Source organism: Hippocampus comes, unplaced genomic scaffold (assembly GCF_001891065.2).
Source record: "Hippocampus comes isolate QL1 unplaced genomic scaffold, H_comes_QL1_v1.1 scaffold167, whole genome shotgun sequence".
NCBI classification, from domain to species: domain Eukaryota; kingdom Metazoa; phylum Chordata; class Actinopteri; order Syngnathiformes; family Syngnathidae; genus Hippocampus; species Hippocampus comes.
In genome coordinates, this window is record NW_017805502.1 from 175,257 (window position 1) to 191,160 (window position 15,904).

Genomic DNA, 15,904 nt, shown 5'->3' on the forward strand with positions numbered 1-15,904 from the left:
ATTCAAGCTAGCTGCTAGTTGCCAGTCTAAAAGTGATGTGAGGATAAGCTCCAAACCAAATGCACAAAGCCAGCAGTCAAATGAGGGCGGCTGCAACAACACTGCCTTCTATTGTACTTTTGATTCTCCTCCGCAAGAATGTCTCCCACTACTCATGTTAACTACATGTTCCAATGTTCTACATTGCGCGGCAGCTTTCATTTGCATCTCTTGCTTCATGACATTAGCCAGGCAACAAATATTTGCGTTTGGTTTGTGTCGCATGCCCAAAGTGCCCCAAACGATGTATTCATCATGGCTAAAAAAAGGTTAAAAATAATGTCCCTTTTTAACTATAAATGAATAGAAAAGACACTTGTGAAACAGCACTAAGCTTAAGAAAAAATTGTCGTGGACCTCCTTGACACCCTGAAGTCCTCTTTGGCATGCTGGGATGTCAAGGTTTCAAAGGAAGAACTGCTGGAAATTCGACTCACAAAAGAGACTGTTTTAAACAAGGTAACTCAGCGCCTGCAATGCTGGGGGTTTTTTTTTCACCTTTTTCTTGTGTCACTGTCTGACTCATGCTGGCGCTGACGTGATCAAATGATTTGTTTGCATCATGCCACGTGGACACAGTAATGTCCCACTTTGATGGGTCTTGTGTGAAAGACAAATAGGAAATAAGAAAGGCAAATAAATACTGGCTCTAGTGTGACATCACTGACGTGCCAATTTTACAGTTTGAAAGGGACTTATTGGACATTAGGGCAATCAAGTCAAGCCCAGCTATTTGCAGGGATAGGGACCAAGCCCTTCTGGGAATAGTGAAAAAATAATGAGTGAATAAGTAATGCCATTCCAATAATGTTTAAACTACGGCTGTCAGTGGCAAATATTTTTTAAAATCGATAAGCAAACATTTTTTAAAGAATTTTGCATTTCATGATAAAAACATTTTTTTCTGAAGGTACTGTTTTATAACTAATTATTGTCAGTATGGTGACCAAAAGACAACATTTAAGCAAAATCACACGAGAAGGAATGATGTTTTACTCAGCAACCTTTTAGAAACTGATTCGTTTCTGGTTCGGTCACGGTTTTCCATGTTTTTTTTGCAAATGTCTTACCTTGATGAAACAGAATAGATAATCGTGTTGTTTTCATGAAGGACTACAGAAAGCAGAAAATAATGACTGCTGAGAGACTGAAAACAGAGGACTTCGACAATTTTAAGTTGAACAATAGCTCGAAACGATTATTTGATGAATAAACTAGTTGTAGATTAATTTGACAACCAATTGATTGTTGATTAATTGATTCATCTTGACACCTCTGGTTTAAATTGTAAATATTCTATCTATATTATATATTCTGCTTCTGAAATTTCAATATAATTTTAAATTCATCTGACAACATCACCTTAATAAATGTATTTCTTAATTGATTTTCCAAAAATGTTAGAGAAGTGCGCATGTGCATGTGCATGTGGCGCTCCATAACATTCGTTAACAACCCAGGCTAAACCTAGCTCCTCCCAGGCAGACAAAAATCAATTCAACATGCTTCCGAGAAAATTCCTGTTAGCCAGAGCTTTGAACGTTTAGCACTTTAGTGCGTTATAAAATGAGCAGACCATTTTCAGAGACAAGCTCAGGATACGTGCCACAAAACAAAAACATGAATTTGAGAATAGCGAAGGACTAATGGGCAAGGGTTCGCTGTAGAAAAGAGAAGACGTGGTACCTGAAGTTCACACCAAGCCACCTCCACCCAAGTTTCAGTGTCGAGGCCTTTGTAGACGGTCTTAAAAGCTCCTCTGCCCAGCTCGATGTCAAACTTGAGGAACCTGCCTCCAGGAGAGGTGGCCACTGCTTTCATCTCCGCCTCCTCCTCCTGCTCGCGCTCCCTCTCTTTGCCCTTTGGGGTGGGCGAAGAAGGAGGGCCATCCTTGCCAGGCTCCTGGTCACTGGGGCAGGATGGATCCTGGCGCAGGCCAGTGCAGGACACGGTTCCTTGCTGTTGGGCACTGCAGCTGAAGACTGGATCAAAGGAGTGAAAATCAAGCTTGGGCGCGCTGTGCGGAGCTTCTGCGAGAACCACGTCATGGTCCTCCTCACAAATCTCCACGCTCTTTCTGAAAAAGCGCTTCTCTCTCCTCTGACTTTTCTGGCCTGTGTCAAGCGGCAAGGTTGAGAAGAAGGTTTCGGGCGTGAGGCAGGCCACCACAGCCTCCTGATGAGCTTCTCCTGTCCCTCCATGCTCTTCTCCTGTCCTCCCCCAGCCCTGAGCCTGAGATAGGAGGATCTCGGAGGGGGTGCTGCTTGACCTGTCCCTCTGTGCGTCGGCACCACCATGCTGCTCAAAGTCCTCTTCCATCTGTCCATCTGGTTTCTCCGATGAGTCCTCTGTGCCTGTGGGCTCTCCTGGGTCGGTAGCCATTGAGATTGTTTTTTTTTTTTTCTCAGTCCGCCAAGACCTCCTCTGTAGCGTTCCTCCTCCGTCAGTCCCCGTCTCTGTCTCTCAACAGACTTTTTTTTTTCTGTGCTCAAACTAGGGACCCAGAGCTACCTTCGTCCCTCTCTCGTTCAACATTTCTTCAACAGTGAGATCACCGGAGAGTGGTTTATGTCCTGACTTTCCTTTGAAGTATCCTCTACATTTTCTTCAAGAGCCACTTGAGGCCACCAATAAGCACTCCTTCAAGGCCTTATGAAGACATTCAAGCAGGGTATTTCCACAAGCCTGCCGGAAGGGATGGGGTCTTCCGCCGACTGTCTTCACCTGAAGCCTGCAAGACAACAAAAACAACACAGACAATTAAGAAGCTGAGAAGCACCATCTTGTTATCAGGTAGTTGCCATACTCTTCTTCTGAAAGCAATGCAGTCCATGTGAGCCCCTCTTCATTTCCATTGGGATGACCATCAAACAGATCTGACATAATTAAAATCCATTTAACAGCTCAACCCGAACTCTCTGGACAACAATACACGTATAGTTAGCTTCTAACCGTTTTGATTCTTGTGCCTTCGGTGCCATGCTGCTGACCTACAACCTGCTTGTATGCTAGAGGGTACATTCTTTTACGAATGACTAATGCAGCTCACGATCAGAGCTGTTAAGAGAGATCTATTTTTTTCTTTATTCTCATTCAAAGTTTGTTTGATCTGCAACACAACTGTGGCCTTGTCAGAGAAAGAGAATCTGGAGCACCAGGAGGAGTATTTTCAAACGGTTCACGCAAGCTAGTGCTGTTTCTGTATTTAACACACTACAAAAGCGCACCCATGCCTCCCTGGGTCAGGTCTCCCACTAAGGAAGTGATTTCCTTTTTACAAACTCAATCTTGACTTGTATCTAGTTTATTTTTCTGTTTTATTCATGTGAGTGACCATTATGGCTGTTGCTCATCATGGCACCATTGTCCTGACTGTGTTGATGTGGTCGTGATACTGGTACGGGATAGTGTAGTGTTGGGCGATATGGAAAAAAAAATAAATCTTATCTCACGATACAGGGTCATCCCTTGCTGTATTGCACTTCATTTATCGCGGCTTCAGTACATCACGTTTTTTTTCACAGTACTGTATTTAGAAAAAAAAAAATGCCTCAGCACAAGTGGATTCATCCCATGAGCTGATTGGCTGTGCATCTTCGCACCCACGCCCGGCATCTTCCTTTGTGTCTCGTCACTCTGTTGAAGTTATTTTCATTTAAGGTACTAGTACTTTTACTCGGTAATCTCTTTCTTTACAAGACTGGCAGCGGTTCTATCCTGATCATGAAATATGGACGAAGAACTATGGACTTATTCAGTGTGAATATTTCATGTGCAATGGAACTGACAAAGTGTACTCAAAGTATTACAGTGGTGTGATTATATGGAGCTTTGAAATAGCATCTGAAAGCTTTAGGTGAAAGGACTTCCAGGGCTGCTGTTTAGTATATCTTGTGTACATCACTCTCGGTTTTACTTATTCCTATCATTATCAAACATGACTAAAATGCCACTAATATATATAATAATAATAATAATAATAATAATAATGCATTATATACACGCAACAAGTCTAAAAAATATCTGGTAAAATTGAAAATAGATGCTTTCAACACTGCCTGGGCTCTAAATCAAGAGGGGAAACGACAAGTAAAAGCAGCTAGCGTGAGACGCTAATGTAGCAGTGTACATCACGAACAGATGACCTCAAATGCATGACACAATCCACCGAAGAAGTCATTTGTTCACAACATGCTGCCCAATACCACATGAGCGTCTTATTGAGCCACCGGCAGTTGGACAACAGCAAGTGGAAACGTATCAAAGTGAAATCGCCTCATAGAAGCAACAGGTTAGCCTAACCCTAAGTTAAAGTAACACAGTATTTTCTTACCACCGCCGTCCTTTGAGAGAAAGAAGCCAGTCTAAGAGTTCATCCTTTGATGCAGGGGAGGTGTGCTGACGGCTTGCATTACATAATGATGTCACATATGAATGACAGTTTCAACTCCCCATAAATGTTTAGGGGTTGCTTTGTGGTCACTCTGTCAGGGTCAGAGTATCGCCACAGTGGAAGTGAAGAGCGGGATACAGGTCGGTGTATGAACTCACATTTACGACTCCTCACGTTTTACTTGACAACCAAACATGTGGATCATTGAAGGGCCACTGTTGTCAGGTAGCCCCGTCTCAGGTTGCAGCCCTCCTGCACCGCATCCACCAGGAACGTTTGTGCGTGCCATATAAATGTGCTCTTGATTTGCAGACAAGCGCAGTCAGCAGCAAGTCTTGGCAATTTCTTACAATATAAAAGCAACACGTCACGCATGGTGCTACTCGCGTTGAGACAAAGCGAGCAACAAGCTGTCAATCAAATAGCAAGCACAATCGGCTGATGCGAGAGCAAGTGGCTTGAGGATTGTAAAGTATGAAAAGGACTTCCAGCTTTGCCACATTCCAAGATGTTGGGGAAAACTATAATTAGTATGGAACAGGTGGCTATGATGTAACATGATTACAGAAGAACAAATCATACACTCAGGACTTTTGTCCCACAATCTGAATGATCAGAGACGCTGTAGCAGCGTACAATCGAAAGGTGACATCCAGTATTTGAACTGTTTGTATACAAATAGTGCCGGACTATCCATCAATCAGCTGTGAAAACACACAAACATGTAAATGTTCTATGAGCTGTCCGTCTCCAAAACTGTTCAAATTCTTCTGAATTATGCCAGATTAGTGGAGTTCATCTGCATGTGAATACTGTTTCTGGCGCCATGATTTAGCAGCTACACTGGGCGAAGATTTGTCAATTACAAGCGGTGCTCGGAGTCCAGCCATTTGCCACATGAATAAATAAGGTACACTCATTGACACATTTTGCTCAGCAGCTTGGTGATCAAGAGTTGCCACCACCAGTAAAAATGCTATGGAACTTGCTTTTTTTTTTCTTCACACTGAGCGAGGAGTACCTCTCACTTTGTCAGGATGCCCTTATGATGCCTTGGGTTTTCATGAAAAACGAAAGCCGTACTCAGTAGTGGCTCCGTAGCGCACGGATGCAGTGTAAGCATCGGCTTATTATTTGTATGACATGAGACAACTCCCCCACCCACCAAAAAAAAAAAAAAAACATTTATGCTTTCAGCTTGTTACAAGTGGATGTGAGATACAATGATAAAATGTAATTCCTTATCCTTCGTGTATTTTAACCAAAATGTCAACAAACAAGAAGAGCCCAGTTGCTTGTATATTCAATCTTTGCGAAATGTCAGAGACCTTTAATTAAGACACCAGCAGGGGGAAAAAAAAAAAAGAGAACCTTCCTTAATCTCACGGTGGGGACACAAACACACAAATCATCGTTGACCACAACTGCATTACAACTGGCAAAATGTTACTTTAACTGAGAGTAGTACGCACAGGAAGAGTTTTGTACACTGTAAAGACAATTGAGATTGTAAGTCTAATGTGAACGAGGACATTCAATCGAGCAAGATGCTATGGAAAGGCACTGACTGACTTTGGGGTTCAAGCAGGATGTGGGGACTATTCCGGTTGAACACAACTAACGCCACAAGAAGCAAATTGCCTTGGAGGAAGGAGTTTATTGGCTATGTCCTCAGGGCAAGGAGTTGCCATCAAATCCACATACCGACCGAGTTATCACAGAACATCAAACTAGTTCAACCCATCACTGTCTTGCAAATCCTGCACATAATCACACGCACACATGCACACACACACACACACAAAGTCTCCATTCTGTAAACACAAATGGTAAACACATAGGCAAGCTAAAACAAACATTGTACTTCCACCTCTTTCCTTTTCCTCCTCATGAGCACCAACAAGGAGTGCATAACTTTTATTTGCATTTGTTTTTTTTTTTTTTACATTTTTTGGGTTGTGAACAGGATTATAGACAAAAAAAAATTGAAAACGACCATACTAGTGTAAATTGAGGGGTTCGTTGTTTTTCAGTGGATGGCTCTTCTTTACGAATGACAGATGGAGAGATGGAATCCTTTAATGCAGTTTATTAAAAAGGAGAAAGAAAAAAGAACGTCTGCACCTCCGAACGGATGAACGAGAACACACCCCCTTTCAGTCACGAAAACACTTCCTGCTTCTCTTTAGCCAATCAGACGCAAGCAACATAAAAATGTTTCAACAATTATTAAACAGAATATAATTTAGATAACTATAACATAAAAGATTATAATGCTCAAATATAAAATGAAAATAATTGATAATTCAACATAAGCTTACACTAGTATTTTCTTGCAGACTAAAATGCTAGCTGCTCAAATTAAGTTGCAGAGGCTGTTCAAGTTTTGTCTATCATGCCTGTTGTTTTTGACAGAAATGCAAAGCTTAAGTTATAATTTACATTTGTTTGAAACAACTCCACTTTTAAAATTTTCTTGACACTAACATAGTTTGCTGCCATGCACAATGTGAATAAAAGAAATTAAAACTGTTGATCATACAAAAAAGGAAAGCAAAAGGTTATTCGTTATTCAGTGAAATCTATGTAGTTTATTCAACTGCAGTACACAATTATTGTATAGAATTTTCATTAAGATACTCGAATATTTAAATAATTGACAGCTACATGTTTCATGTTACACTTGATAATTGTTTTGGGTTTTTTTTTTAAACACATATGAAGTTAGCAGTTATCCACATTCGTCAATGAAGATGGTGCATTGTGAACTTGTCATAAAATCCAACTAATCGATGCAGGTCCATATTTGATTTTTAAAATGGACAGATGGGCATTTCATAGATGATGTTAAAATAAATGAATATGTAAAATAGTCTTTGACTCTAGTTTTTAAGTTTGTTATGAAGTTGATCATTTTATTGATAAACCAATTGCACTTTGGATCCTTTACTCAGCGCACATTAAATTTCTGAATCCCAAATGCAGCAGGAAAATCAGTCAGGCAGACAAAAGAGGAGACTGTTTATTTGTGTGTGTGTGTGTGTGTGTGTGTGTGTGTGTGTGCGCGCGCACACAGAGGCAGAGCACATTTGTGTTGAGGGGGACAGGAAGGGATTGACATTGGACAGTAGAGTTAGAAATTGGGGAGCTGGAAGAAGAGAGGGAGAGAACAAGGGGCTTTCGAAGAGGGGTGGGAAAATGTGTGTGTGAATAAGAACAAGAGAGAGATCAAGAGGGGAGGGGGGCGCAGACAAAAGAGGGCTGGGGGAGATTTTGTCTAATAAAATATGTGCTAGTGTTGAATGTGTGAATGAAAGCAGCAGCTATAGCTCAATGCGTGTGCCAACAAAGGCAGCTACTGTAAAGTTGCTTCGGAGAGGAGAGGGAGTTGCAACAAAATGAGAAAGAGATAAAAACAACAACTATATTGCCCATGTTCACTTCATTCTGAACTTCTTATGGAGTATTTAAAGATACGTGTATTTTTTTTCAATATGCTGTTTGCAACACTGATGCCTAGTCTCGCTGCCTCTTGTCCACAATCACATTTGCATATGTCATTTTTATTATTGACATACAGTTGCTGTGGCTCAGTCTCATTGCTTGGTGATGTAAACGTGTGCATAGATTGTACAATTGTAGCGTGCTGCTACACTTGTCTGCCACAAAACATGAATGTCCCTATTAGTATGGGACAAATGAAGGCTTATTCCATTCTAGTGGATACCAAAGGTGAAGTTGACACATCCCCTTTGCCAAATGGAAGGATTACATCATATGACAAATGGAGAGCAAAATAAATAATTTCAAAACTCTTTCTACATTGTCACCTATCATCTGTACCACTCAATTGAAAAATAATTACGGCGTTTAATTGGCAAGGAAAGTTAAAAAAAAAAAAAAAAAAAAAGAAAGGAACAACGCTGATACTGTCATTACAGAGAACTTAAGAAACAGAAACTCAAATGAATCCTAATCAATGTAGGCTCTCCACAGTTAGTTGAATCCTTCAAAGTTCAAAAGGCACTCCTTTTATTTGCTGCCAGTTAAGCAAAGTACTTTTATTATTTCTATTATAGTGCTATGCTATTGTTAACTCGCAACCAACATGCTAATGTTCCACTGCTAATGTGAGGCCCGGCATGGGCCCGTATCAGCGTCTGACGGGATGATAACCATGAGGAATAAGATCGTGCTTTGCCGGTGTCACAGTATTACAATAAGGCTACAGCTCTAAAATATATAAACGTAAAATGACAATGAACAATTGAATTTTCCCAAATAAAAACCTCTCTGCTCTTCTGTGACTTGTGAAGTAATGAGTAGAAACAAACCGATGCTAGTTGCCATGGTAGCAAGTCTACAGCTTCATTTTGTTTATTTAGGCATGTTACATTTGAACAAAACAAACACAAATGTAGATGTAACAAATGTGGGGCAGCGTCGGGGGGGCATTAATGCCAAGGAAACCAACCAAAAACCCTCAAGTTGCTTGACTATATATAAGTTTTTATGAGCAGACAAAAAAGCAATCAAACATAAGACAAGAAGCATATACAAAAACAATAATTTAGAAAAGACAATGTTAGGTTACTCATTCAGCAATATGTTTTCAACGGACTTCTTAAATTATCTTGTTGAGAGTTTAACCAAGTGAGGAAGTGAATTCCACATTCTGGAACCCCTAAATGTTATTTTAAATTGTGATGAGGTAGTCCATGATTGGGGGTGACTTGATTTGAGTCCTCCAAGTGTGTGTGGTTTTTTTTTTTTTTTTTTTTTTTTTGCTATTCTTGTAGCTATTTACACAGAGTAACGGCTCATGCCTACCCTGGACTGGTCCCCTAAATCAGGGGTCCCCAACCTTTTTTGCCCAAAGGACCGGTTTATGTCAGACAATATTTTCAGGGACCGGCATTTAAGGTGTGGCGGAAATAATACAACAAAATAACATGGTATGAGCTGCATAAAAACTGAGGTGTTTTCGAAATATAATAAACACAAGGATCGTCTAATCTGGCCGCAACACTCTGATCGCTATGGTAATGTTTAATGCCTTCAAAATACGATACAATGCAAATTCAAAGTGCATGAAAATGACGACTCACCGCAGCCCCGAGCTTGATTTTCTGCAACCAGACGGTCCCATCTCGGGGTAATAGGAGACAATGACACCTCAAGTGTGTGGTTTATGTCCAGTCTACTTCATAATTTTGTTTTAGGTGCGTTGCTGCAGAAAACCCCCGCCTCACACAGGTAGTATGTCGGAAATAGCAACAGTGCTGTTGTGGCGATCTCAGAGTATACAGCCATAACTTTAATCCAGTTGTCTCGAACGTACTTTTAAGGCCGCCGTCATTTGCGATCTCCAGCAGTTTTTTTTACTCACTTTGCGAGCTCCAGCGTTTTGTTTTTAGCGTAATCGGTCACGTGACGGAGAAGCGTGGCTTGACGTGAGTCAAGCGTGACACAGACGGATGTAATGGAGAATCCGGTAATTTTTCAAAATAAAACAGCTTTCATATTCCGAAATAAATAAAACGAAATTAAGGCAAGTTCTTTCTGTGCGGCCCGGTACCAAATGCCCTGCGGACCGGTACCGGGCCGCGGACCGGCGGTTGGGGATCCCTGCCCTAAATTACAGGGCACGTACAGTAAAGGAGCAGAAATCCATCAATCAACACCATCACCGAGTGGGAACTGAACCCATGCAGTCTACGTATTTGTTCAGCTAGCGTGCCACTACACCAAAGGTGCCCAAGCATTTTGGACCGAAGAGCTACTTTTCAAGCGACCAATCTCCCGCGATCGACCCGTTACTGCACGTGCACAAATATCAACACGCGCATAAGCACATATCATAAGCACATATACATGCACGCCATGATGAGCAACGGCCATAACGGCCCCTAACATGAACGAAACTGAAAAATAGATACAATAGTTTCTGAGTCTGTGAGAAGGAAATCACTGCCTACCTTTGGCAAGGGAGGCATTTTTACAGAGTGTTAAGTGCAGAAACTATCATACGCACGTGTACGGTTATAAAATGCTTCTCCTAGAGCTACAGATTCCCATTCTGTGCCAGTAGTGGCATTGGTGAATTATACATGAAACCAACTTTGAATGACAACAGTAATAATAAAAAAAGATATCTGACCGCAAGCTGCAATTGCAGATGGTTGACCGCTAACAACTTCCAATGATGCCGATCATGCGCCACCCTAGGTTAAAGGTGACCTGCTTTTTAATTTTATTTTTGAAATACTTTTTTTGTGAATGTGAAATTGAGAGGATGCTAATGGTGCAGTGTGCACGAACACAAAAATATACGAATATACGATATATATATATATATATATATATATAGAGCTGTGAAAGGTCCTAAACTGAAGACACCTCGAGGGGAAACAATAAATACCTTAACTATTATGGAGACAGCTCCAAGTAGTGTTTCTCTTTTTCACTTGTCCTTTTATTGGTGGCATTGGAGGGGCTTGTCCTCCAGCGTCGCACTTGTTGGTCATCATGAGCTTTTTCTGTTAAAAGGCCCGCCACACCGACCGCTCGGTGTTGGACCGTTGGTGGGAGAAAAAACTTTTGCTGCAGTCCAGTACCAAATTGTTTGGGGCAGAATACAAGTTTGCACCCCAGCGGTTCGGGATCCCCACTACAGAAAGTATTTTTGCAATGAAGATTAAATAAAATAGGTATCAAATAAATAAATAAATAAACTGGTCGACATGGTGGGCGACTGGTTAGCACGTCCGCCTCGCAGTGCAGAGTTGCAGGGTTCGATTCCGGCTCTGGCCTGCCTGTGTGGAGTTTGCATGTTCTCCCCTCTCTTCGTGGGTTTTCTCTGGGTACTCCGGTTTCCTCGCACATTCCAAAAACATGCGCGGCAGGTTAATGGAAGACTCTAAATTGTCCCTAAGTGTGATTGTGAGTGTGAATGGATGTTCGTTTAGATGTGCCCTGCGATTGGGTGGTGACCAGTTCAGGGCATACCCTGCCTACTGCCCGAAGACAGCTGGGATAGGCTCCAGCACGCTCGCGACCCTCGTGAGAATAAGCAGATTAGAAAATGGATAGATGGGTAACAACACGCACACAGACACACATCACACACACACACACACACACACACACACACACACACACACACACACACACACACACACACACACACACACAAATTTCCCCGTGCACACCTCGCGATCGACTTGGTACCAGACCGCGGGCAAGCGGTCGATCACGATGGACATATTGGGCACCCCTGCACTACACTGTTAGTACCTTGATTATAATAGACTGCTCACGTTGAACCATTGAATTTGAGTAAGTAATTGTGCATTGCTGGGCAATGTCATACTTTGCCAACATTGAGTGATGGTAAGTAGTCGTAGTCGTCGGCGTGACATCGAAAGAGTCATTATTGAAAAAGATTATCCTGAATGGGCAAGTGATGCAAGCTAATCCAAACTAATGCAACTCCATTTCTCCAGCATTATTAATGTAGCACTTGAATGTATGCAACACTTCGCCCACACTCAGCATTATTTCTACAGAGCAAGACAGAAGCTCAGTGACGTAGGGAGACAGCGCAAGAGGGACCGGAGCTCATGTTGACCCGATGCGAAAAAAGGGCTGCTTCTCAACCATTAGTTGGGTCATTAGGACTGCACTCCTGCAGCTCAGCGGAGGCGCGAGTGACTTGAGCACATGTTGCATTGTCAACCTAAGGAACACATGTTGACATCTCCTGAAAACATCAAGTCAATTCAAACGCACTAATTGTTCTCTTTGTATTAGCAAAGCCAAGGCTGGAAACACAAGGACTTTTGTCCAATCCAGGTCAGGCATAGGAGAGTAGAGTGTACGTAGCACACACTGTGTGGAGAGACACAAACAACCATGTGTTATCTAAGCCCTTTTTTTTTTTCTGGTCTTTCATCGCCCTCGGCAAGCACAACCATGCTGGAAAAGAGTGCAGGTGAGAAAGGGAGAAAATCTCCTTAATGAGACTGTTGAATGGAAATTACATGCTATTTACTTGTCAAATGAGGCCTTTTTTTTTTTTTTTTTTTATGCGCCTGCAAAAGGCTGGCTTTCTGGATGACTGAGCCGGCTTAGATCAGAGTTGACTGGAGTGGCTCAGCAGCTGTCTGCCTTTTTTAGTCAAGTGAGCACCCACTCGCCCTTGCCGTGGACGTCAGATGCAATACTTGGGCGTCAGTACAGGAAGGAAAAATAAGGAAAGCAAACGTGTATTTTGGAAACATCCCTCCAAAACTAATGCAATGAAAAAATGTTATTTATAATCTGCAGCATGCAGACCACAGGTCACCGATGTGGTTCCTCTGCTGGGCCCAGGTCATCCCCAAGGGCCAGATGAGTAACCCGGCCTGTTCTAAAAATATCTCACTCGTGATGGGACATTGTGATTCCTGACAAATATAGTAATATTCCCTTCCATTTGCTTTTGGGACACTTTGAAAATATTAACACTTGCAAAGAATTACAGAAATAGTGTTACCTATGGATGATTATCTGTCAGTAATTCATTTTTTGAGATATAATTAACAAGGTCAGTGTCACATAGATTAATTATTAATAGTTAGTAGTAGTCTGCGATCGATTAATCGGCTGTCCGATTAAATCGGCCGAATATGGCCCTTCAAACATTGGCCAAAATCATCGCCCCAATGTAATTTTTTACAGGAAATGCTTACGTGAGCAATGTGAAGATGTTGCACAAGGAAAGTGCAGTGCATTCTGTGAAACAAAAACGAAGTTAATTTTTTTGACCATATATTTACAGTTAACCCCCAGATCAGGATGGCCAGTGATTCTTAGAGCTGATATTCATTTTATGTAAACTGGAAAATATTTGCGTCAGTTTTTAAAAAAAAAGACAAATGTCAAGTTTTGACTTTGGTGAAATGTCTTTAAGCATGTTTTTAAACAACTTCAGATTTGGAAAATGTTGACTTTTTTTTTCACCTTTGACAACAAACTTTTTTATTTTTTTAATAATTCTACCCCAAAAATTGAGGGAGCACACGAGGTCATCAGCATCAGCTAAATGAAAAATTGAATGGGAAAATAACTATTTACAGTTCTCTATATAAGTAAAGTTTTCCAATATTTCAAAATAACTAAAATGTTTCACTTTGTTATCTTTGTTTTAATTTCAAATAAAAGCAAAAGGTGCCCAGAGTCAGCAGTATCTCTTATTAAGTTACCTGAAACTTTAAACAATTCCCTGAAGACAATACGTTTTTAAATTGATGTCTTTCCTGCCATCACATGTTTTTTTAAATAGGCTGATGTCGATATTCAAAAATGCACAACATCGGTGCTGATATCGAGTCCGGATGACAATCAGTTTGTCCTTATTGACAATAACATTAAGTTAAAGGTAATTTGAGCAAATTTGTTAATTCAGACGTGTGTATCAAATTGGTTTCCTTTTCCATTAATCAGTCTCAAAGTAGCTCAGTTTCAAAAGGGTTGGTGACATCTGATGAAGGCATTGGTGATGCCTGAAATGCTTCTGCTGCTGCTGGCCTAACTGACTGACTTCGCAGGTCAGGCTACTGTCGGCATCAATGTTCAAAATCAACCCAAACATAGAATAATAATTTGGTGCTATATTTCATACACAGTCAAACAGAAGATGCTTGACTTTAAACAACGCAATACTGTTGTATAAGTCAATAATGGTTTACAGCCATACGAAGGCAGATGTGGTCATATGCCTCAATTGGAGGGGGAGAACATTTCGACATCATCTCAACACAAATCAAATGAATAAACTTCACTTATTCACTCACCCGAATGCAACATCGTGTCGGTCTGTCAGGGCCGGCAATGGATTTCTTTCAAGAAAAAAAAAAAGACACCGAGCCAATTCAGCACAAATAAACGCTAGGTATTCCTAAGAAGAAACGTTACATCCCGACGTTCACACATCAAAAAATGTTGGGAAAAAATACGTTGAGAAAAGTACTGTAAAAAAAGAAAAAAGAAAAATCCGGCTGTTGTATATTTTCACAACGGGTTTTGAAGGCTGCAAAATGCCCCAGAGTAGCCGCCGACCCTCGCTGACAGCCTCGGTGTCTGTGCAGCTCCGCGGCCGGCGAGGGGTGGTGCTCCGGTTCTCCTCGATCCGCAGGTACTCCGGTTGTGTGCCGCCAATGCTCGGCTTCTTCTAAGTCCCTCACTCGATGCCCGTCGCCGCCGCCGCCGCCGCCTGACGACTGTCCCCGTCCGCTGCTCGCGAGCGGCCATGCACGACTTGGCTAGTAGGCCAAACAATCATGTTGTTGACGGCACATGATGACATTCTTATTCTTGACAAGTCCACTGCAAGGGGCCTGGACAGACGAGGCGGCTTCTCGTGTCAAGGCGGTTTCTCATGTCAACTCAACTGAGCGGTGCTGCTGCTGTTGCTGCTGCTGCTCGCCGGTGTACACTTGCCACAGGGATCCTCCTCCTCATCATCATCATCATCATCGCCACCACCATCATCTTCATCAGCCAAGCGCCACTTGCTTGTGACCAATCATCGAGCGCACTGCATCCACGTGATCACATTTTCAGTCCTCCAGTCTATCGTGCCTGTACTCGTCAGATATTTTAATTCAAGCGCAAGGGCAAATAAAGAATTGCATAAAATACATACCGTTAAAAAACCTTTCTGCAACGGCAGTAGAAAGCTAATCGGTATGTTTCCTTTTTGTTCCATTGTTCCCGAAGAAATAGTGAGTTTAGAACAGGTTGTACAGTATTTGCAAACATTCCCGAGGGTGCGTGACACTGAAATGGCAGTTTAATGAAACACGTCCACATTGCACACACACAAACACACACGAGCCGATGATATTCTCCCCACATAAACAGGGACGGTTCCAGGATATCCTTCCCCCCAGACCCAGGGCGAGAGGGGGGCTTGCCCAACACAACGGGGAGGGGGTGCCTTGGCTGAGAAAGTAAACCACAAATCCTAATATATCAATAAAATGTCAAATAAATGGCTGGAGTGGCTTACCTGGGCCTACGCAGATTTATGATGGGGCAATAGCGCCCATTGGCTCTGGTTATAGTGCCACCCCTGCATAGAAACAAATTATTTTATATAACTGTCAACCCACACTTGATGATCCAAAACGGAATGCCTTTCGTAGTTATAAATTGTTTGCATTTTAAAACATTGACAGGAAAGACGAAGCGTCGCTACTCGTATGTGAATGCACAATAATACGTTAGATCGTTGCATCTGTGCAAGATCACGATGTCCGTTCGGTAAAAGAAATGCCCGTAGCATCGTGAACCGAATAACCCTCATGGCTGACACTTAAACTCTTGTCGCCCTCTGGTGGATATCTGGAGCAAGTTGACCACGATTCTCCACCTTGTGTCAGCCTAACACCCCCCCCCCCCAACACACAACAAAAAACAATACTCTCA

At 41.9% G+C, this 15,904-nt stretch overlaps 1 protein-coding gene across 3 annotated transcripts in view; it reads right to left on the reverse strand.

The window, feature by feature from the left end:
* Positions 1-15,720, reverse strand: part of wnk3 (WNK lysine deficient protein kinase 3) — a 49,374-nt gene extending 33,654 nt beyond the window's left edge. For 2 of the 3 annotated variants that reach the window (XM_019877298.1, XM_019877296.1), the window contains exons 1-2: positions 14,269-15,719; positions 1,726-2,770 (exon numbers count right to left, since the gene is read on the reverse strand). In XM_019877298.1, coding sequence (XP_019732857.1) covers positions 1,726-2,421 — 696 coding nt within the window. In that variant the 5' untranslated portion in view covers positions 2,422-2,770; positions 14,269-15,719. Of the gene's footprint in view, positions 1-1,725; positions 2,771-14,268 lie in introns of all 3 variants that reach the window. The other variant, XM_019877299.1, reaches the window with a different exon arrangement.
* Between the last annotated feature and the right edge of the window lie 184 nt (positions 15,721-15,904).